Below are 24,233 nucleotides of genomic sequence, written 5' to 3'. Positions count from 1 at the left end.
TGCACTATTAGATTAACGAGTAAAGAATTGTGTTCCACACTTCCACATTGGTTCGAGAGATGGGGAAAGAACACTTAATATGTTAGTAAGGATCCAAGATCTAGGAATTTAAACTTTTGAATCAGAGTTGGATTCCTAACTTATATATTGAGCGTTTTGGTAGGTTCTCTTGAGATGTTTCTCCCTAACATGCACTTGCTACGTGCCGAAGATCCAAGTGAATTCGACTCAATGCCTTGAAAATCAAACGAGGAGCACACTATATTTCTTTATAAAGCAATAACTAAGTTGGAAAAAACTGCAAAATAACACACTTTATTCATTCGAAAGCTTGTCTCAAGCCTCAACTATGATTAATTGCAATTCAAAAAAACTGAGAATAACAAAATGGCACAAATACACTAATATATTTGCTCAGCTTCTAAAGCTGCTGATCTGTCTTATTTATAGAACAAAATGAAGCTGAAAAGTAAACAAAATCAATTACAATTTATTTCCATGGCATGTACAATACAGCATATTCCATCAATCTTCCAATGTCAATTAAATGATGGCATACCATTTCTTGAACATGACAACATAATCTGCATCCCGTAAACCAATGTATAACGTTCCCCTGTTGACAGTATATTCTCGTATAGCATCAACTTGAAAATTGTTACATTGGCTTTCAAAGTTTTTTTTGCCACCAGCAATTGACCGAATGAGTCAAATTTGTAACTAAAAGCTATAACATAGCGTGGCTGTGGAACAATGACATTGGCTGCCAACCAAAATTGTCCAGGTGTTGGATCCCTTTTAATTTTGAGTGGATTTCCTGTTACGTTAAACAAAACTTCAGTTCCTTAAGCCGATACTTCATGACTCTTCTGTTGCCAAATTCTGTACACAGCACAAACGAGCCATCATGGCTCAATGCAGGTCCTCTTGGTACGGGGAGGTTATCCAATGGCACTTTCACCTCATTTGTTGTGGGATTGTACTTCATTAATCTTCCACTTGAATCAAGAATGAAGTTTCCTTGTATCACATCTCTGCAAAAAGATAGTTGAAATTTCATGCAGCTGCTCCATTCCATGTTCAGAAGGATATGCGAAGAAAACAGGTGGAAAATTGTTTGTAAGATTGGTGATTGATAAATTGTTCTTGTAATCCATAAACATTTTGAGGAAACTTATGTCTCAAAACTTCCAAATTTTGTCTATTTAGTTTCAAACGTTTCTTGGCTGCTTAGACATTTTCCAATTAGTGATTGCGAATTAATGACCGATAAAGATGGATGGTCGATCGATTCTCAATATCAGCAGAATTTTTTCTTCTGCCTTATGTCAAAGAATAAATAAAGAAAAGAAAAAAAAAACACACGAAACAGAACGAATTTCGATAGTTGACTAAGCAAATTGAACATTTGGGTCATGATTGGGGAACTTCAGATGTAGTGAACGAAACACGAATTGAACATTCTGATTAAGTACTGGAATCTCAAATTCAAGTAATTCTTGAGGAACTTTTTCAAAGACACACAAAAATCCATAATATGTTTGGCAATATATTTCCTCAATTTTAATATTTCACGTACCAACTATTTTTGTGTTTCACGTACCAAGCATGATATATTTCACAAGAAGGACTCTCTATGGATTATGTGGGTACATGCTTATGTACTAAAAGGCAAAAGATTTTGGGCTATTCAACAAGTGCCTCCTCGTCTTGGAATTGGTACAAAGTATTAAAGCTGAAACCTCTTGCCAGGAAATGTATCCGAATGGTAATAGGAGATGGGCAGAGAACACACTTGTTGTATGATTGGTAGCATCCTCGTGGACCATTACTCCTAGTGTTTCCTGATCGCATAATTCACTTGTTTAGGAGCTCTGCAGATGCAAAAGTATCCTCCATTATTCAAAGTGGAGAATGGGTTTGGCCTACTGGTAGAAGATACCCAGGTGAAGTAGTGCAACTAGTGAATGCTACACCGCCTTCACTTGTTCCTATGCCTGACCAAATTGATACTGCTGTATGGACTGCTGATTCTAAAGGTTGCTATACTGCTAGTTCTACATTTAAGCTGCTCACCACTCTTAGCCCTTCTGTTTCTTGGAGTAGAGAAGCATGTTTTAAGGCACTCTTTTATTCTGTGGTTGGAGCGTCAAAATAGGTTATCAATGAAGAATAGACTACTAGCATGGGGGATGTCAGTAAACCCCTACTGCACTCTGTGTTCTGCTGCTAATGAATCCACTGAACACTTGTCTTTTGCTATCCTTTTTCAGCCTCTGTTTGGTCGTGGTACTGAGAAAATGCAAGATAAACAGAGATCCTAAAGGCTAGAGTGTGGAGCTACAATGGATGGTCAACCATGGCTCTCAAGGGAAGTTTGCTTCTTGTGTGAAACGTGTAGCTTTTCCTGCTACAGTTTATGCTGTTTGGAGAGGTAGGAACCAGAAGATATTTAGTAGCCTTCAAATTTCTCCCTCTGCTGTCAGCAATCAAGTAATTAGAGAGATTTGCAGCATTGTGCTAGGATGGAGACCTATACCTAGGCTTCAGCAAAATCTGGAGCTATGCTTGGAATTAGGAGTTTCCTTGCTGCATTTGATCCCATTCTTTTGTAAATAATATATAGTTTAGCAATAGAGTTGGATTACCGTTCAATCTGTGATGTAAATTGGTACGGGGAACCCCCAATCTTTGTGTAAACTCAACAACGTATCAATGAAAGTACGAAGCATACAAAAAAAAAAAAAAAAAAAAACTATTTTAGTGTTTCAGAAGTTCATAAACCAACTAGTTTTAGACAACAAGAGCAAGAATCCAGACATGGTGTTTGACCACAAAGAAATTAATTTGAGATTAGTTTGTCTAGTTATGGTGATGATGTTAGCTTGAACATTAGAGGTAAATAAATATAAATAAAAATACACTTAGCAGCATAGACGGGCTAGAAAATTTACTTTTAGGGCCACATTTTGTACTTATACTTAGTTGAGTAGTACGTATAAAATCACTGTGGAAGCCATAAAGTATATTTACACAAAAAAAAAAACTCCCAATATTTGAATGGAGATGAATCTAAGGTAAATTATTCTTTAGTTTCCTATTATTTAGTACTTATTCACTTAACTTTCTTTTAGTTTTAAAATTGCACGTATCTCTCTCTCTTACATTGGTTTAGAATATGAGAGGTCATATATAGTTTTTAAAACTATAAAACATGTATGTGAAAAAGAATTAAACTATAGAGGCAAAAATATAATTCACCATACATTTTCTAAAACTAGAGCTGGTGGCAACTGGCAACCCCTCTTCCCAAAACTACCTGGTTGTCCCGTCCTTGCATAGTAAGAGTTACAGAAAATATACTCTGTTCGTCCCATGAATTGAGTCGCTTTTGGGAAATCCAAATTTAGGGGGAGCATTTGATTATTATATTTGGATGGGAGTTTTTGGATGATTTTGCAACATACTTCTCATATGTAGACGAAGCAAATTTTACAAATGACAAAATGGAAAAACTGACTTTCAAAAGATGTTCTTATTTTTTATATATTCTAAAGGTAAAAACATGACATTAGTAGTGGGAAGATAAGTCTTTGTTTTTTTTTGACAGACCAATAGAGCACTCAATTTTGTCAAAGTCCTATGTGAAATTATTCAAATTAATTAAATAAATTGAGAAAATGAACTTAAAAGTTTGTGATGTATTAGTCAACATTTTAGGAATTGTTAATTAGAAGGCTAGAAGCGTACCTTATGCCGTATGTACGCGTTTCATCTGTAAAGAACTCCCTTGTAATTGGATTAACATCACAACCCCAGAGAAATCTGAATCGGTCACCTTTTATGCTGTTAGCAATTATTGTAGCTTGCCCACAATTCGGACCAACAACTGCAAAGCCGAGGTACTGAAACAATTTCCACTATTTTATATCACCAATGACAGAACAGGAGATTGAGACTCTTTGAGGAATTTGATTAAGGTTCTTCTTTTTTTTTCCCTTTTTAAGATAGAAAAGCATTCAATTAAGCTACATCATTGATTATGACTAACTGGAGATGTTATTGCCTATTAGTTTCTCACTAATTGGCAAAAATTAATCTCTTGCTATAGAGTTCAATCAACGGAATGTAATTCACAGTGTCATTTTTAATTGAATGACTCTGGATCAGATTTTCTTAGGCTGAATTAGTGCAGGGCCTTTTGGCTTGTTCTGCAAGTCGGTAATCCAACACTAGGTTAAAAAGGTGATAATGCTCTCTTAATTTAGGAACAAATGCAGAATACTCTTCACAATTCTGCAGAACAGCATGCTAATCAACCAAATGAGAAGTTTAATTTTATCAACCTAATAAATGTAAAAGCTTCTAAGATTAGAAAAGGACATAGTTGCAAACCTGTTCTGTTAAATATTGGACAGTAATATATATGAGTCCTGTATAAATCAGCAAGCTAAGTTTAATAAAGTTTCAACACAATTTTTCTGACTTCGTTTCTTTCTTTTCTTTTTTTTTTTCAAAGGATCAATAGTTTAGATCCTCCACTTATCTTCTTGATGATTCTTTTTTTTTTTTTTTTTTTGTCAATTGTCATCCCTACTCTATCTTCTTGATGATTCAAACCCGTGAACTTTGGGATATAGACGAAACGTCACAACAAATAGACTGTGCTTGTATATGTTTCCATCATTCCGATGTAATAGTAAAAGTTAGAAATAAGTTTTTACTAATTATGGTCAAGTGACTAAAGAATCATAATTCTCAATCAAATAACTAGGTACAAAAATTTTCAAAACTACTTAATTATGGTGACAAAGTTAAGTTGGATGATAAGTTGCTTAAAATCCTTTGATTTCAATTAGAAATATGAGTCGAACCACATTTGTAGAGCTAATTAGAGGAAAATCCAATTACACTCTAAATTAAGAAGATCTTTACTCATGGATAAATGGTTTGTCATCTACAGTTAGACTTCAATATTTGGGAGGCATAAACATACAAAGATGAATTATGAAGAAATAGGCACCTATTTGGTGCAACAAAAGCAAATTCGACAAAACCAATAGTGGGATCATGATATTTGAAAGCTCTTCCGTCAGTAGCAGCAACCTAATGTCCTTGAATAAATCTATCTAAAGCAACTGACTCAAAACCTATTGGTCCTCCAAGAGGGAGATTAATTTGGGTAAAGTTTTGATATGGATCGATGACATTGGCATGTGAATGAGGAAGGAGATTATAGTATGTATGTGATACAGTAGTTTTACTTTGTAAAGGTCATATGGCAAAAATTACTCGTAGCCTCCTTATTTTTAAAATATTTGTATAAACTCTCTATAGTTTTATGTGAACGGAAAATTTGACCAAAAACAATTTCCATAATATTGTTAGTTAAAATGTTAATACTAGCCTTCCTTATGCGCTAAATTGAATAATGATCTAACCACTTTGCAAAAATTATAGGCGGATTATGTGGTGGATAGATGCAAAATTGTGACAGCCCCACCTCCCCCTAAGGCGAATCAAAGGGTTCGGCGGACCGCCTGCCCAACTCTTGCCAGGACTACTAAGACGATTATACACAACTCAAAATGTGCCGGAGTACAGCAGCGCGCGTAAACAAAGCAACAAAATCACGAAACAGAAAATGAAAATCGAAACGGAAGGTGAATAGCGCCTGCCACGTCACCATCCGACCGGGACCCAATCGAATACAAGTAACTTCATATAATTCTTGAAATGGACATATACAAACCAAATACAACACATGAACATGAGTACACGCTTTTATAAACCACCTTCGTATTTTTACAAATCAAAAGGGAACATTTGAATCCAAGTACCATTAGGGTTGCCAACCATTGAGGAGCTATACAAAATATCTAAATTAGCTCAACTCATGCTTCAAAATCACAGTTCCAAAAAGTGGTTTCCTGTAAGGAAAACAAGGATAACAGAACGGGGTGAGCTAGAAGCTCAATGAGGTACCAAAAGTATAACAGTGGAAATCATGAGAAAACACTTTTAGGGCACATATACACATCAAGTAAGAGAAATAAACGAACACCACAATTTAAAGGATACAGGTGGCCCTCAGGAGCCAAATCCCCGTCGCAATACTTGATCCAGCTTCGTTGACTCTCCGTCAACGTTTAATAACACACTCATATCCGTAGACCCCTCTTACGCCAAAATCCCGTTCACCAAACATATCCCTTACCGGGCCCGATCGCCGAACAGGAACAGTAATAGTAATACTCGAGTATATCGGAATCAAGAGTCTCAATACTCAAAGATTCCATAAGAACAGGCACCCATGGATTGTCAATTTCCTCGACCAAGCCCTTGCTTAGCTCGATTTAATTAACTCCCCATGAGGTTGAGCTCAGGTTTAACAGGAAAGTCGCTGGACTCACTTCCAAACGACATCATAACAAGCGCAAGTAACAGGTTCAAGTTCATAACAAGTACAAGTAATAGATTTCAGTTTATACAGCACAGACAAGAGAACGAGTGTGATAAAGTATATTCTCATCTCATTCAAAATAATAGAGTTCACAATTATCCATGTCACAAATTTCAAGTATAAAGAAACCAATTAAACAACAATCCAGGGGAGTGGTACACTCACCAGTTCCAACAAGGGTAATTTCAAAAGTTTCCTTCCCAAGTGTGGCTTTACTCGCCGGCACCTCTTAGAACAATCAAGGGCAAACACTTAAGACTTGACTCTAAGACCTAGTAAATGAAATTCGCAAGTAAGACTCGGGTACGAGTCATGTGCCTATTCAAATGAACCAGTAATGCAAAGCAAAGAGGTGACTTCGGAGTGAAAAGGTAACAACTGGTCTTAAAGGCATGAACAACCTCAAATCCCTACCTACAATGATTGACCAACTCTAAATGTGAAGTAGAAAATGAAAGTAAGATCAATACTAGGAAAACAGGATTTTCCAGTTTTGCGCCACCCTATATGAAAAATCATATCTCAAGTTTTGTAAGTCCAAAATTGATAAAAGGTATACCGTTGGAAAATACATTCAAAGGGCTACAACTTTCCACAAAACACCATGGTAAGATTCAGAACGCAAGTCAGTCAAATTCAAGCCTCAAGTTGCTGCTTATCCAGTGAAAGACAGAACTGGTACAAATTTTCAGTCAACTTTGAAAAATCACCATAAATTGCACAGACAGAAACAGGGTCTGAAATTTACACGGTTTATAGCCCTATGAATCTAGTTTAAAACACAACAAACGGAACTCAATTCCAATTTTCCTACATCAAGATATAGTAGATTCCCCAAGACTGCTCAAAGGTCCTGCCAAATTTCAGCAGCACTTTCCCTAGATTTCCGTACTTTACCATGCTACCATCAACCACCAAATTTCATAACAAACAATCACCATTGCACATACCAATCATAGTCTAGGAAACACCCTTAATATACAACCAATTGGTAGCTCCAAAACTACCCCCAATCATGGTCAAATTAAAACCCTAAAGCTGAAATTCTCCGTACAAAGTGGAAATTTTCCGCAAATAGCTACAATTAGCGCACCAAAGCTTCATTCTAGGCCAAAACAAGCCATCATCCATGGCCAACCAACATTAAACATATAAAACAGAAAAATTATGAATAAATATAAAAATTTCACAAACTCTACCAAAAGTCATGAAATAACCCACAAAATCACATAACTAGCCACCATAAGTCATGAATTAGCCATTATTGGAACCAAACAAGGAATCTTTACACACCTTACCTTGATACCTCCCAAAAGGTTGTAGCTTAGGTCTCTTGCTTCCCAAACAACTCTGATAGAACGGTTATTTGGCGTATTTTGCACTGTTATTTTGTCCTAATTTTGGCTATTCACGGTACTAAGAATTGGAATTTCACTCATATTCGATATTTGTGTGAATTGTAGGTGGTAGGCATGAAAAATGATCTCGCGGGGTAAATTTCCAGAAGACTTTTCGTCTCAGGGCGTGGCCACGTCTTAGAAGGTGGACGAAACCGAAAGCCGGACTGCGGTCCACGTGAACCGTGAGAAACATGGGATAAAAACTCCAAAAGGCTAGCTTTTGAATTGGGCGAGACGTCTGAGAGTTCCTGCGGCGGCTATAAAGAAAGGAAAAAGCAAGATTCAAAGCATCACTACTTTTAGCCTTAGTTTTACCTTTTTGCAAGACTTGTTAGACGCTTTTGTTTTTCTTTTGTTTTCTTCTGCGGCCGAATAGGGTCAGACACAGAAGACTTTTCTTTCCCTTGTTTTTGGCGTCTGCGTCTGACTCCTTCGCTTTTCGCTTTCGAATTTATTCAACTTCCATTGGTTTTGGCATTGAACTTGGGGAATCCAGTACGGACTCCCACGCAGAGTCAAGCGAGACTTTTCACTTTTTTCTATCTGCGCTACTTCACCAATCCAGATTCTTTGATGTTTGCGGGGATGAAATCAATTAAATTGCGTGAGCTTGACATGATGAGGAGCGGCTAATTCCCCCCTCTACCCAAAGGTTGGTGCGAGGGCGCGGTCCATCACATCTGTGAGATCTAACCGAATCTTCATTATTTCTCCCAATTTATTGCTATTCGTGCGTTTTCTGAATTAATTGTTCATGGGTATTTTATTAATTGAATATCAACGGCCGGGTATTTGATTTAATTTAATAGCCTACTGCCACGTTAATTAAATAGAATCCGTAATTGTTCATTTAGTTAACACCTCGTGGCAACCACCATAATTGGTTTTATGATGGGGAAACGCAAGATCTAGCTTAAATAAACCCTCTTAGCGTGTTTATTGGTTAGGGTTGGGTTCTTCTAGTTTTAATGCAATTGGATAATTAAATTCCTACGGTCGTACCTAGGGTTGTTATCTGGTTAGAGAAGCAGTCAATGGTCGTACCTTGACTGTCGAAAAAGTAAGGAAGAGCTGGTTGTCAGAACTTATTGATGGCTATAACCAACCTAGTGATAAATGGATGAAATATCTTTGCATCGATGAGTATTTAATTGGACCGTGCCTGAGCAGTTGATCCTTTGGGTAGAACTTTTATTAATTGCTATTTTTAGTAAATTGTGCTTTGTGAGTTAGTTTTGAATTTTGTTTGTTTTATTTCATTTTTTTATTTTCCTCCCATCAAAAACCCCCCATACTCTGAACTCGAGAAGAAACGAATTATTCCCAGTCCCTGTGGATTCGACCCTACTCACCGCTATATACAAAATTTGTAATTTTCTTGAGTAGGTATTTATTATTGCACAGGTTCGGCACCTGTCAATTTTTAGCGCCGTTGCCGGGGACTGGTGCCTGATTATTTTGTTTCTTTTTGAGTTCATTGTTTTTTATTTTTCTCTTTTTTTTTTGTATATATTTTATGGCTGCTAACATTCCGTATTTTGGTGATAGACTGGATTTTAATTTTACAAGGGGTTATGAGACTCATACTTTTTCTAATGATCAATGGGCTGTTGCAAATTGTGGAGCTTATTTTGCTTCGAATTTTTCACCCGACATATGCCCTGCATTTCAAGATGGTCGAAGTACTCCAATCGATACTTTTGGGGATTTTCCACCTCAATATCAAACGTGGCATGACCCTTATTCAAACGGGTATGAGCAAGAATGGTGGGATGATTCCACTTTTAATTATGAACAAAGGCCAATAGATTTTCAACAGCTAGAGTCTCAAGGACCGTCATCCATGTCAGGTATGTCTCTTGAAGAAATAGTTGAATTAATAGCTACTAACACATATCAAATTCAACAGGAGACATATCAAATTCAACAGGAGACATATCAAATTCAACAGGAGACACGTCAATTTCAACAGGAGACACAAAGGTTGATTAAAGAGATGGAAGATGGAAGGCGTGAATTGACATCTACAATGAGCAAATTGATTTCTCCATTTTGTGAAAAATTGCCCTCAGTGACTATTATCGACCATGAAGAAGATGAGGGTATAATTATCCTGACAAATGACATGAAACTGCAAGAGTCTCATGAAGAAGGATCTAAAGATGCAGTTGAAAAGAAAGTTGAAGTGCAAGACATGAGACCCCAATATCAAATTGTTCAAATGAATGAATCTAGTGAACAATCTCCAAATGCGGTGACATCTCCTCCATTCCTTAATCAATATTTTTCTAACTCTTATTCTTCAATTCCTGTTGGTGGAATTGATTTTATTATATCAGAAGATTTTAAATTTCATGACAGGAATAAGTTAAGGGTTGCGATGGCAAAATATCTCGAACCAATAAGTGCTCGTGATGGAGGAGTGACTGAAGATTTATTGTCATCACTTGTTTGTTTGCCGCCATCTACTAATCCATGGAAGACCGTAGCTCGTGGACTCAAGAATTACTCTATTTACGAGGGCTATCAGGATTACATAGAAGATGAAGCACTGAAACGAGCTACACGATTTTATCCTCCGTGAATAAACATGACGATGTCTAGCCAAAGAAATTAAAGAAAGGCGCTGCTTGGGAGGCAACCCAAGGATTCTTTTGCTTTAGTTTTTTTATATTTTTGAAATTTTTATTAAGTGTTAATGTCATTTAGTGGATTGTTATTTTGTGGCAGGAAGCTGACAGTTGGACATGCCCATACTAGGTGGTCACGCCTAAGCAGTGAAGTTTTGGAATTGACGGTCAGAAGACTATAGCTTCCAAGGTGTGCCCACGCCTTCCAGCCTTTGCGCCAACGAAAGTCAAAGATTGACCAGGACCCTCTCTAATCCCACTTTCTACTTTTCTCTTTTCTTGTCTTGTATGGTCTTGTCAATTTCCATTGTCTCAGCTTCTACTTTTCAATCTTCTTTGTTTTGTTTTAGTCCCAGGATTCCCCCTTGTCCACCGCCGCTAGAGACTCTCTCTCTCATCAGACAGTTTTCTTTGCTCACATTGGATTCCAGCCATCTCACCCTCCTTCGTCTTAGTGTCTCGCTGCACCTTCTCGGTGGTCAGGGAAGTTTCTCTTCTTTTCTTCTTATACTTCATTCATCTTTTCTACATTGAGGGCAATGTAGGTATTAGGTGTGGGGGGATGGCTTCCATTATTATCTCATTTTGCTTTGCTTTAAAAAAAAAAAAAAAGAGAAACACAAAAAAAAAGAGGAGGAAAATGAAAAAAAAAAGAAAGAAAAAAGAAAAGAAAAAAAAGTGTAGTTAGTTGACTTCTCTAGTCCTACATTTGTTAACTGCTAGAGCATGTTGCTATAATGGATTGCACAATCAAGGTGCACGGGTATGTGGTTATATATACTAGTTATGCATTTTGTTTCTCCTTGACAATAGTGTTGAATGTTAAATATGCTGGACTTGACCCATTCTTGAAACTTTTGGGAGCTTTTGAGCCTTACTTGAGCATATTATTCTTGTTTGCTCTATTTTTGTTTGATTGAGTGGGTATCGCACATGGTATTGACATTCTAGAACTTGCTATTTTATACATGTCAAGACCACATTTTGTTGAATTGGATGCATTTGAAATGATAAGGGCATTTAGGATTTGACCTTCTTTAACTTTCTACAAACCATGCCTTCATCTTATTTCCCAATAGTGAACCAACTTGAGCTTTTGTCCTTTACTTTTGCTTGTTAGCCGTGTTTGATAACCCATGACCTTTTTAGACTTTCTTGTTCAACCTTGTGTCATTAAGGGATGTCTAAAATTCATTACTTGTGCAAGGCAAATAAATCTATGGGCGCAAGTGTTGTCAAAAAGATGTTGTATGGTGCTGTTTCTGTACATCTGATATCGAAAGAAAAGCCAAGAAAAAAATAGAGAAAAGAAGAAAAAAAAAAGAGGGGAGAAATCGGCAAAAAGCTGGTGAGCAGAAGACTCTGTCTTCCAGGGCGTGCCCACGCCTTGCTAGACGTCCTCTCCAAAAAAAAAAAAAAAAAAAAAAAAAAAAAGAGGAACGATTTTCGACACTTGCACAATGAAAACAGCAAATGAAAACGCCATACTTGAGAAATTGCCCCGGTAAAGCATTGTGGTTATGTAGTGGATATTGGACATTCTCTTGACACATTACACCCTATTTTTACCTTCTTATCCCGCCTTTTACCTAAACCCCATTACAACCCAATTAAAGTCCCTTTGATTTGTGTATTTAGTTCACTTTTGAGTGGTGGAGATGTGATAAATGTGCAAGCCTATGGTAATGCCATTCTGTGATGTTGATTTGAGCGTTCCTAGTATTCATGTATTTTCTTTGAGTTACAACCTGTCCGGTGTGTTCTAATTTTGGTGATATTGTCAGGGATCTGAAATGCTTGTGTTAGTATAGACTACTACATGACCTCTGCTCTCTTGGTTGTACTTGTGAGCTCCGAAATGCTTGAGGGCAAGCATTGTCTAGGTGTGGGGGGATTTGATAGAACGGTTATTTGGCGTATTTTGCACTGTTATTTTGTCCTAATTTTGGCTATTCACGGTACTAAGAATTGGAATTTCACTCATATTCGATATTTGTGTGAATTGTAGGTGGTAGGCATGAAAAATGATCTCGCGGGGTAAATTTCCAGAAGACTTTTCGTCTCAGGGCGTGGCCACGTCTTAGAAGGTGGACGAAACCGAAAGCCGGACTGCGGTCCACGTGAACCGTGAGAAACATGGGATAAAAACTCCAAAAGGCTAGCTTTTGAATTGGGCGAGACGTCTGAGAGTTCCTGCGGCGGCTATAAAGAAAGGAAAAAGCAAGATTCAAAGCATCACTACTTTTAGCCTTAGTTTTACCTTTTTGCAAGACTTGTTAGACGCTTTTGTTTTTCTTTTGTTTTCTTCTGCGGCCGAATAGGGTCAGACACAGAAGACTTTTCTTTCCCTTGTTTTTGGCGTCTACATCTGACTCCTTCGCTTTTCGCTTTCGAATTTATTCAACTTCCGTTGGTTTTGGCATTGAACTTGGGGAATCCAGTACGGACTCCCACGCAGAGTCAAGCGAGACTTTTCACTTTTTTCTATCTGCGCTACTTCACCAATCCAGATTCTTTGATGTTTGCGGGGATGAAATCAATTAAATTGCGTGAGCTTGACATGATGAGGAGCGGCTAATTCCCCCCTCTACCCAAAGGTTGGTGCGAGGGCGCGGTCCATCACATCTGTGAGATCTAACCGAATCTTCATTATTTCTCCCAATTTATTGCTATTCGTGCGTTTTCTGAATTAATTGTTCATGGGTATTTTATTAATTGAATATCAACGGCCGGGTATTTGATTTAATTTAATAGCCTACTGCCACGTTAATTAAATAGAATCCGTAATTGTTCATTTAGTTAACACCTCGTGGCAACCACCATAATTGGTTTTATGATGGGGAAACGCAAGATCTAGCTTAAATAAACCCTCTTAGCGTGTTTATTGGTTAGGGTTGGGTTCTTCTAGCTTTAATGCAATTGGGTAATTAAATTCCTACGGTCGTACCTAGGGTTGTTATCTGGTTAGAGAAGCAGTCAATGGTCGTACCTTGACTGTCGAAAAAGTAAGGAAGAGCTGGTTGTCAGAGCTTATTGATGGCTATAACCAACCTAGTGATAAATAGATGAAATATCTTTGCAACGATGAGCATTTAATTGGACCGTGCCTGAGCAGTTGATCCTTTGGGTAGAACTTTTATTAATTGCTATTTTTAGTAAATTGTGCTTTGTGAGTTAGTTTTGAATTTTGTTTGTTTTATTTCATTTTTTTATTTTCCTCCCATCAAAAACCCCCCATACTCTGAACTCGAGAAGAAACGAATTATTCCAGTCCCTGTGGATTCGACCCTACTCACCGTTATATATAAAATTTGTAATTTTCTTGAGTAGGTATTTATTATTGCATAGGTTCGGCACCTGTCAAACTCCACCAACTTCCTCAAACCTACCTAGCTAAGGGTTTTTATGGAGTAATCTCAAGATTAATCGGTTTGATTGCAAGATTGAGTAAGATTGAGAGCAAAAGAGTTGAAGGTTTCTTTTCTTTTCTTTCTTGAGAGAGTCGGCCTCAAGAGTGAAGAAAATGAAGATTTTTTATCAATTTTGGGATATTAGTAAAGTGCATGAATAGTGGTCAAAGTCCAAAATTAAATCACAAGGTGACACTTGTCACCTTTTTGGTTGATAATTATCTTTTTGTCTCTCCTATACTAATCCATCTAGGAAACCTCTAATTATCTCTTAGTACCTAGTAAATTACTCCCGATATACAAAACATAACCTAATTGGCCGAATTTTACCGCACTTACTGCACTAGCGGGTCCCACATCCGGTATTCACTCTTAATTTCTCAAAAACTAACTGATACTAGAAAAATAATTTAAAAACTGTATTTACTCATTAAAATTATCTAGAAAATTTCTTAATAACGAAAATATAGAAAAGGCATGCAATAAAATAAAATAAAGCCTAGAAAATTAAAAAATGTCGGGTTCTCACAAAAATCATAAGGGGGTAAGTGAATATTTATGCAAAACTACAGAGGGGTTAAATGAATACTCTAATATCATCGGAATGCACTTTTGGAGTGCATCTCAGTCAATTGCTATAAATAAAGATGCTTTGCTGTCCACTTTATCCTTTACCTAAAACAACAGGGTGTTATGTGGATATTTTAAAATTTTAAGAGAGTCATGTGATATTATGAAAGACATAAGGAATTATGAGTGATTTATCCAAAGTTATATTGTATCATAGTTTCCCGCCTCAGTTCAAGGAATGGCTCCGTGAGTGCTTGGTGTGAATTCAGCGTACAATCCTAGATTCCTAGTGTAGTTTTGGGGATCGGACGCGCTTCACAAGTTCCATTTTGCACAATTTGGGGGACTAAATTAGTAATTTACACCGTGTAAAAAAAAATTTACACCAAACCATGACAAACCAACTATACATGATTTACATCAAAATCCAATTTATTTACACTCAAATCCAATTTATTTACAACAAACTCCAACTTTTGGATACCTAAAATCATCTACATCGAAATCCTACTAAATTACATTCGGAGCAGGCTTGTGCGAGACACAGCCTGTGTGGCCCGAATGCATAGTTTTCACGTCTGTGAATGTTCAGATAAATGGAAAGATATCTGCGGCTACGCTCCACCTGCCTAGAGTCTCCTACTCTCCTTTGGCATAAAGCAAATTTTTTCGTAAAATCATGAAAGCATGCAGATATATAGATCTCCTTAAGCTGGAAATCACTGGCATTTAGCCAAGACTAATTTGGGAAAGAGATTGGAGTTCTTTCATAGAGCATACCATATGCAGGGTTTGGGATCTTTTTCATTGGATTTCACTTTTATTGATCTCCTTATTCATTTATATCTAAATTATCATAATTTTATAAAATCATCCGATTATGTCATTACCTTTCTTTTGACCTCTAGATCAACATACTAAAAAAATGATATTGATTTGAGAATATTTTGGTATTAACTTTACGTTAAACATTTGAACCATGAAAAATGTGTCAAAATTATAACAAAATTTATCATGATTAAACAAAATTTAGTTAATTTCATATAAATTTTATATATAATTAACCCAATTGATGAAATATGTTATGAATGATGTTGATCTTCAAAATATTTGCTGAATTATTATTTTTTGGGACGTAATGAAGAGAAGTGTTGGAGAGGAGCCAAGCCGCCATATGTAGTTCCGCATGGTAAAAGCATTGGAAGGATAACTTCCATCGCTCAAAGTAGAAAAGTCGTGTACTTTCGAAAGTAAGGATTACTATTGACAACGAAGCCCAGTCGAGTTAAAAAATTATTTCCATATAACAAAGTGGTCACAATTTGGAATCATCATAGAGGTGAGTAGGAACCGTTAAAAAAAATATTTCCCCATAACTAAATGCTCATAGGTTCGAATTATCATAGAGGTGAGTAAGGGATCGCTATTGATCATCTTTATAAAAATAATAAAAAAATAATGAATGGTGTCAAGTTTCTTACGTAATTCGATCAAACTGACCTAAGTCCACGGACGAAAGAATAACAGATTTAATATAACAGAAAGAGAGTACAAAAGAGAGTATAAAACCCTATAAAATAATTTCTAAATCCCAAAGGTACCTAAAACTGAAAACACAAAAGAGGCTAAATATCACCAGATATTTAATGGTTCAAAGGCCCATAACTTGCTCTTTTGGTTTGATGCATAACCAAAACTCCTCTTAGATTGGGGTATGGGCTCCCCAAAACTCTCTTGGATTGGTGCCCTTAGCACAATTAAAATCACTTAAATCCAGTATATTTATAACTATCAAGAGGAGATATTTCTTTATAAAAGTTTCGATGCGGGATACAAAAACACACTCAATAAGTTACCCTCATTTAGAGTTGTTAATACTATTATGCGCGCGGAAGCAATTGAAAAATTCTCCATTGTTAATTTGTTTATTTTCATTGAATCTGTCACTTCTCCACCAGCATCTAAATGTTAGAAAACAGTAAAAATTAAGCACTAGGTTTTGTTACTACAAATGACTATTTCAAACGAATAAACTAAATATTTTTCTAGGTGCAAAGGAAAATTTCAAACTACAAAATACACCATTTCCCCAACACCAAAGAAGAAACTAATCTGCTACGGACAAAGCAATAACATAAAGAACTGCAAAAAAAAAAACTAATGAAATTTATTTAAAGGTGAGAAAGAACTAAATTTCAGTGGTAGTGACAAGTCAGGGAGAGGGGGTTCAGGCAATGTAATTAAACTATTGAAGACGCAAGTTTGGAAGGGGCGTTATGCAAATTATAATGCTAAAAATGGAATCTCTAGAAGGTCAGCGTTCAGCATTCCCTGCCGTATACTATAGGTGTCAAAATTGGAGATTTGAACGGATTGAATTGGGTAATAGGTATAAATGAGTCAACCCATTTATACTCATTTAATAAATGGATATAAATGAATAAGTCAAAAAATGAGTTGGGTAGCCCAATTACTCATTTATAATATATTTATTTTAAATTTTTCTAAAATCATTTAAATTCATTTTTGCAAACTAAAATATCAATTTATACCACCCTTTGCACCCATCATTGGTTTTAAATATTTACTTATAATACTCAATAAGCCTAATTACCAATTTTTTTCTATCCGTGCTCTATGTCGCAAAATTACATACTATTTAATAATTGAAAAATAAGAATATAAAAATTTGAATTAAGTACTATGAAAGTTAACATAAAAACTTAATCCAAAAACTTTGAATGTCTAGCATTTTTTTTCGTGTATAAATCTAAAATTTCGTTTTGGAAAGGTAGAAAAAGGAGGCTAAATCTTGTCATAAATTGATAATGCTGAAAAATTAGCAAGTTAACAAACTACGAGAAAATAAAATGATAAATAAAACCAACAAATAATAATAAATGAAAGAAAAGTAGTTAACATTATGACAAAATGAAGAATTTGCCAAAAAAAAAATTAAGTAGGATATCTATCTGCATCAAATGTGCATCAAATATTTTTTAAGGCTGAAAAATAAAACGTGCCACTATATACAAGGTTTTAGCAATATTAATGCATGAAAGTCTCCAATAATGAGTTTAATAATCAAAAGCAGGCCTCAAATTTTTTCTAAATGGGTGGATGAAGAGAGGAGGTTTGGTGAAAATAATTCTAAATAGGTTAATTGGGTTTAGTGGGTTACCCAATTATACCCATTTATTTTTATCTAATTATACCCAATAAATGAGTATAATTAGGTAACCTATTTATACTCATATGTAAAAACTTAAAATACCTATATTCAGTTATTCATGGACGAATACGAGTAAATTTAGTTAACTGAATTTGTTTGACACCTATACTATATACCTACTAGCTTTTATTTATTTATCTATCATTGTATGTACCTACTGCTGATTCCCCTTGCGCTTTTGTCATTCCATACCTTCCAATTTTATTTGTTTATCTTAGTCATGCTTTTGATTTTTTATACAAATACCAACCCCAAGCTAACGCAAATTGAACTGCTCCGCAATATTTTTTTGATAGCATGAGTTGTATGGTCCTTGACCAAAGTAAAATAGTACGAAGTTAAACTTTAGCACTTTTGATTCTTTAGAGACCAAAGCCTTGCCCTTATCAAAGTACATAAATTTGACTTTTATTCAACATTTCCGGAATTTATCTCTGTGAATTAGGTTCATCTCTTTCACGTTTGTGTTTTGAAATTTAGCTCTCGGATCACACCATTTTTAGAATATCCACTTCTTAGAAATTGCTGGATTTACAGCAAAAACCAAGAAAATTTTGGAGAGGAGAAGCATTTCTTGTTCCTTACAAGTATTTCTTTTTTCGTTCCTTACAAGTATCACATTGAATAAATTTACTCAATAGTTTGTCTAATGAGTATCAAATGGCTCCTCATTAAAAAAGATTTAAGTTGTTAATTTGCTAGGTAGGATTTGAGTTAATTGGGCAAGCCTTTAAATATAACGAAAGCCAGAAAATATGTTTGTGTGCAGTTAAATGGTAAATTCAGGGTAAATTAATTGTACTAAAAGTTCTTGTGTTTACGGTGCATATAATCGAAAATAGTTGATTTCCGAGTTCTTTGGTGGACTAATGTAGAATCTTAGCTGTGGAATAAAATTCCGGAATGTTCTTTGTATCCTATAGTTATCCTCCCATCTTGCAATGACTTATATTTTCCTGGTTTTAATCCGATGTATTGGGATCTTATTCAAGAAAAAAAAACAATTATTGAAAAATAAGAAATACAACAATTTAATGAAGTCATGCCAAAAACATAAATATGCGAATGATATACAAGTTTTTGACATGGTTTAACACAACTACCAAACCTATATCCGCTGTCATGTTCCATTTTTCGAAACAAAAAAGATGCTATGAAAAAATCTAATCTTTTATTATTAGAAAAGAATCCTATATTTCCATACAAGAATATAACTTTAAACCCAATTCTACCATTTGTATAATTATTCTACCATTTGTATAATTAATCTCACCCTGTGCTATATGGTTGCCTTCTATGCATCTTCTGAGCAAAAAACTTTAGTCCTAATCCTAACATTTGTAAAGCCTATGTGGTTGCCTTCTATGCATCTTCGGAGCGAAAAACTTTAACCCCAATTCTAACATTTGTATAACTACTCTCCCCTATCAAGAAGTCTCTCTCATCCTATGCAAAAGCCTATATGGTTGCCTTCAGTACATCTTCTAAGCCTCGATAAATGTATAAGCACAATAAGGAATGTAAAGGGTATTTGGAGGATGCAGGGCGGCAAGGACAACTGACGTGCGTGGGGTATACATATAATATTAAGCTCATCCCAATCAAGTTTTACATTTATAAATTCCTAAATACCCCACACGCGATTTATCGCAAGTATACGAATCGTGAGCGAGTATAGGGTATTAAGGGCCGATCCCACAGGGAAGATTGCAATTACCGGTGATTTTCGAACTCCTTTATTATTTAGACTACCACAAATATAAAAATAACGAAAATTAACACTAGAAAACTCCTAGAGATATGGAATTCCTTACTACTCTTGCAAATGAGATTACCGGTTAAGTGAATGCTATTATCTTGACTAGTTATGGCGTAATTTCCTAATGTATGTGAAACCAACTTTCGTAGTGAATCAACTATACTTGTAATTAAGCCATACCTACTCTCGTGGTTATGAAATTAACTACAAGTTCATTTCTTCTATGAAATTACATGAAACAAGTCACTTAAGCCACATAGGTGCACCTCTACTTTCGTGAGTGTACTCCCTAGGCTTATCACTTCTTTGAACTAGTGTTAAATTCCAATTTTCATTGCAAGCTTAACACCTTATGATTATCATAATTAATGGCCAGTTAATCATGATTAGATAATCAAAAGTGATAAATAATGTACTCAAAATAATATCATCAAATAGCCAAGTAAACCTCACAAACAAAATATAGCAAGTTCAACCATAACTCTAGGCATAAATTTTAACTAAACATAATAAAAACACAAAGCCAACTTGTATTATAATTAAACATGAAATCCAATACAAGAGAGAAAGTAGTAGAAGAGATATCACCCTTGTCACATGAGATCGACCTCTTCATCTTTGCTCCTCCAATCTTCATCCAAATCTAACTACAAATACAAGATGGATAAACTACTCTACCTATACTATACTAATGAACCAAGGAAACTCTAGTGAAAACTACATTTCTGGTGAGTTTCTCTAGCCTTCTCCCAAGTTTTTTTGAATCCTGTAAGTCCATGGCTATATATAGATGAATGCCATCAGGAAATGAGGCTTGAAACATCCCTTTTACAGCTGCTAATTGGTTGTCATACGTTCATCCATAGCTGTAAATTGTTGAAGGAGAAAACAGGTTGTACCAGCAGCTATTTTTGACCAGAATCTGGCTACTTCAACTGCTATTTTCTCTATGATGACGGCTGAATTAGCTCTTGTACAAAACATAGAAGTTGTAGTCCATTGAAATAGCTGTCCAATGCCTCAAGAATCATCCAATTTGGAGCTGTCTAGACCGAGATAGGATAAAAATACCACTGACTGGTCAATTCCGCGTTTTCAGCTCTCAGCAGTAGACTTTTACTTCTGTATTTTGACATTTTGACCAGGAAAACAGCCGAATTGGACTTTGATGTCTTCATACCAAATGTAGATCTGTCTCTTAGCTTCGAAAATGGTTCAAGAAGCATCTCAATCCAATGTATGTAGCCCAAGATATAGCCAAAATACCAACAGATGCCAAAGCTGACTTTTCTTGATTCAAATTGCATTTTTCCTTTTACACTTCATATTTTATTTTCACCACTTTAATCCATCTTCAATCATCCAAATATCTTCTCAATGCACTTCATTTGATGATTGAATCATTAAACCTACAAAATATGAAGTTTTTACCATAAAAATCAATAGAAATGCAATTTTCACACTTTAACCACAAAATGCATATTTTTACTAGAATCTTAGTTAATTATTTATAAAACTAAATAAAACACACCAAAACTAATTAATAAAGCACACTAAAAATACGTAAAATATACTCTTATCAACAACGGAGAAGTTAGTATTATTTTTTTTTTTTCGAAGAATTGGGGAAGTTAGTATTGCACGGGATTTTGACCAAAAAAAAAAAATTTCTTGTGCAATAATTAAGTAGCTTGTAGATAGGCTAGCTGATTGGGTAGTAGTTGGGGTGATTGGAGTAGGTAATGTGTAGTTTTATAAAATTGTCAAATTACAAAAATTAAAAGAATAAAGAAATCAGAGACTTATTTTACTCATATTTAGAGTACTTCAAAAGCAAGAAGAAAAATTGAACAAGTATTTTAAATTCTTCAACTTGAACATACTTATATCATAAGAATAAAGATGCACAAACTATTGAAAAGACAAACTTATGGTATATCTAAATATTATTATTTCTGTATTTCCTAACAACAAATTAGAAGTTAATTGCCTTCAAGCGAATTATTGGTATGTGCCGTGCAAGAAAGGCACAATCCTCAGAAGATATGCTGAATCATTTTCTTAGCAAAGATGACATACGTTGATTTACAAGTGGAAACGAAGCTCTATACAAAAGGTCCACCCCTCATCGTTTAGGACTGCATTAAGGAGCCATCGACCATTGTTTTCTTTTCTTTTTTTTCCCCCCTAGAAATACTGATAAAAATTTTTGAAGGAAAAATGAGTTCTGAAGGCCCAAAGCTTCCCTTCATAGATTTCTCAAACCAAGAGCTGAAACCAGGATTTCCATTGTGGAATTCCTTGAAAATTCAAGTTCGAGAAGCCCTTGAAGAATATGGTTGCTTTGCGGCATCATATGACAGAATCCCTATTCAGCTTAGAAAATCTATTTTTGATGCTGTAACAGAGCTTTTTGATCTTCCATTGCAGGTCAAAGTAAAAAACTCAAACGGCAAGCCTTACCATGGTTATATCGGACAAAGTCCACTCTTCCCACTATACGAAGGCATGGGAATTGATGAAGCAAACGTCCTAGAACATGCTGAGATCTTCTCCAAGGATATGTGGCCCGAAGGGAACTCTGAATTTAGGTACACAACTTTAAAGCAACATCTATTTTCTTTATAGAAGTAGGTGTGGAGAAAAATGCTTGGACTTATGATTACAAGGTTGAGGCTCCAAGAAATTAGAGGATTTCGGTTCAAATCACATGTCCCTATCTTCCGTTTCTTAAATAGGAGCTCCTTCAATACTAGAAAAAAATTAGACGCCCGATGTTATGAACTGTTGAGATCATGCCTTCAGGTGCTATTGCGCCAGGTGCATAAAAATTTGTTCCTTGTATGAGTAGGTTGTTTTTCCAGTAGGTAATTCGTCCATGCATAAATATTTAAGGCTGTTTTTCCAGTAGGTAATTTGTCCATGCAACCCGAATTTTCTTCTTTCTCTTACATCTCTTGGGGACGATTACTAATGAATTGATTGCAGTGTCCTATAGTGTACTTTATTCATGAAGAGTATCAGAAGCCAGGAAAGGTATTTCTGCATTCAAAATTGGCTCTAAACACAATTCGTTTGTGCGTGCGCGCGTGCGCCCGTGTGCATGTGTGCACATGTGCGTGTGTATATATATATAAGATTTTACTTAATCAACCATATGTTAAAGGACTTGTGTTGCATTTTACTCAAATATGTGCGGCTCACTAGTTGTTTTACAATTTTCACTAGCAAGACCATACAGAATTACGCAGAGAAACTTAGTGAATTGGATCAAATGGTGAGGAAAATGGTTTTGGAGAGCTTGGGAGTCGAGCAATACATTGATGAGCACTTGGAATCTACACACTACCTTCTTCGCGTGATAAAGTATAAAGGGCCTCAGACAAATGAGACCGAACTTGGACTGCCTTCACACAGGGATGCTAACTTAGTCACCATCCTGCACCAAAATCAAGTACAAGGATTGGAATTGCAGAAAAAGGATGGGCAGTGGATTGATTTCAAACCCTCAGCGAACTCCTTCGTAGTCATGATTGGCGAATCATTCCATGCAAGTCTTTTCAACAAATTTTGTTCCGTTTATCGTAGTTTTCTGAATAAAGAGACCTAAATGAATAAACTGGATATATTCATTTAAAGAGACCTAACTTTTTGCAGGCATGGACGAATGGACGCTTACATCCTCCTAATCATCGAGTCATGATGACGGGAAATGAAGCAAGATACTCTGTCGGTCTCTTTTCATTTCCGAAAGATGGATATATGGTCAAAGCCCCAAAGGAGCTAGTAGACGAGACTCACCCATTACTTTTCAAGCCCTTCAATTGTCCCGAGTACATTGCATACATCTACAAGGGGGGCAAGAAAGTTGACACTTCCCTTAAAACTTATTGTGGTGCTTAAGCATTGCAATTTAAATACGACATCTGAAATTTGTATTTTTTTTCTATCATTTCAAGAATTTGTAAGACTTGAATTCCCAATGCAATTCCCTTTTTTTTTTATTTAAGTTTCTTTTTTGATACCTAGTCAGGAATTTTCTTCTACTTTTTCTCTATCGCCTCGAATTGTCTGAGATGCAAAATGGCAAGTATGCTATTTTTGGTTAACAATTCTGTCAAATTCAACTTTGCCTTTTCCTTGTTTATTTCATTATTAAACATTCAAATTACATAGTACCTATAATGGTTTTCATATTTGCATATACTTCTAAGTATTTGTACATGTACCAATGAAGCTTTGATTTAGTACTCAAGATTACAAAGGTTGACATCCCTGAGGGAAAAGAGGGCCTAGGCTAAAGTCCGCTAGAGTTGCCATGTACTGTTCTATTATATGATAGTATTCAGGCATTGGTAGTAGGTTATTGTGCCATCTTGTGTGGCTACTAACGAAATACATTGTAATTATGCTAACAAGTTACTCTCCCAACATATCTGATCTATTTTCGTCCAACAAACGAAAAACATATCTGATATATGTACTTATAACGTGATTGCATACCAGAAAAATTAAGGATATGATTCTATGAGTACTCTTAAAATAATTTTAATAACATTCACAAGATTACTATTTTATCTCACACCCAGTTTAGTGAAAAATGTTACACTAAAATTTATATCAAAACACACTAAAAAACAATCATTCCATGCGATTTAGATTCTAGATTACTACATTGTGTAAACCAAACAAACCTTGTTTAAAAAAAAAAAAAATCTTGGATCCAAGAAAACTAAGTGGTGATAGTAAATGGTAATAAACCCAACCTT

At 35.6% G+C, this 24,233-nt stretch overlaps 1 protein-coding gene across 1 annotated transcript; it reads left to right on the top strand.

Annotated features, from left to right (window-relative positions):
- The first annotated feature begins 21,515 nt into the window (after positions 1–21,515).
- LOC113705043 (probable 2-oxoglutarate-dependent dioxygenase AOP1) lies at positions 21,516–23,468 on the top strand. Its single transcript, XM_027226906.2, has 3 exons — positions 21,516–22,055; positions 22,693–23,014; positions 23,122–23,468. The coding sequence occupies exons 1-3, from the start codon at positions 21,685–21,687 to the stop codon at positions 23,365–23,367; spliced, it is 939 nt and encodes a 312-aa protein (XP_027082707.1). The 5' UTR covers positions 21,516–21,684; the 3' UTR covers positions 23,368–23,468.
- The last annotated feature ends 765 nt before the right edge of the window (positions 23,469–24,233 follow it).

The sequence above is a fragment of the Coffea arabica genome, chromosome 8e (genome assembly GCF_036785885.1).
Source record: "Coffea arabica cultivar ET-39 chromosome 8e, Coffea Arabica ET-39 HiFi, whole genome shotgun sequence".
NCBI classification, from domain to species: Eukaryota; Viridiplantae; Streptophyta; class Magnoliopsida; order Gentianales; family Rubiaceae; genus Coffea; species Coffea arabica.
This window is presented reverse-complemented; position numbering and strand designations above follow the sequence as displayed.

Bases quoted from the DNA above. Each gene is read 5' to 3' on its own strand.
- LOC113705043 (XM_027226906.2), top strand. From the start codon at position 21,685: ATGAGTTCTGAAGGCCCAAAGCTTCCCTTCATAGATTTCTCAAACCAA. The intron at 22,056-22,692 runs GTACACAACTTT...AATTTTCACTAG, and splicing joins GAAGGGAACTCTGAATTTAG to CAAGACCATACAGAATTACG. The intron at 23,015-23,121 runs GCAAGTCTTTTC...AACTTTTTGCAG, and splicing joins TGATTGGCGAATCATTCCAT to GCATGGACGAATGGACGCTT.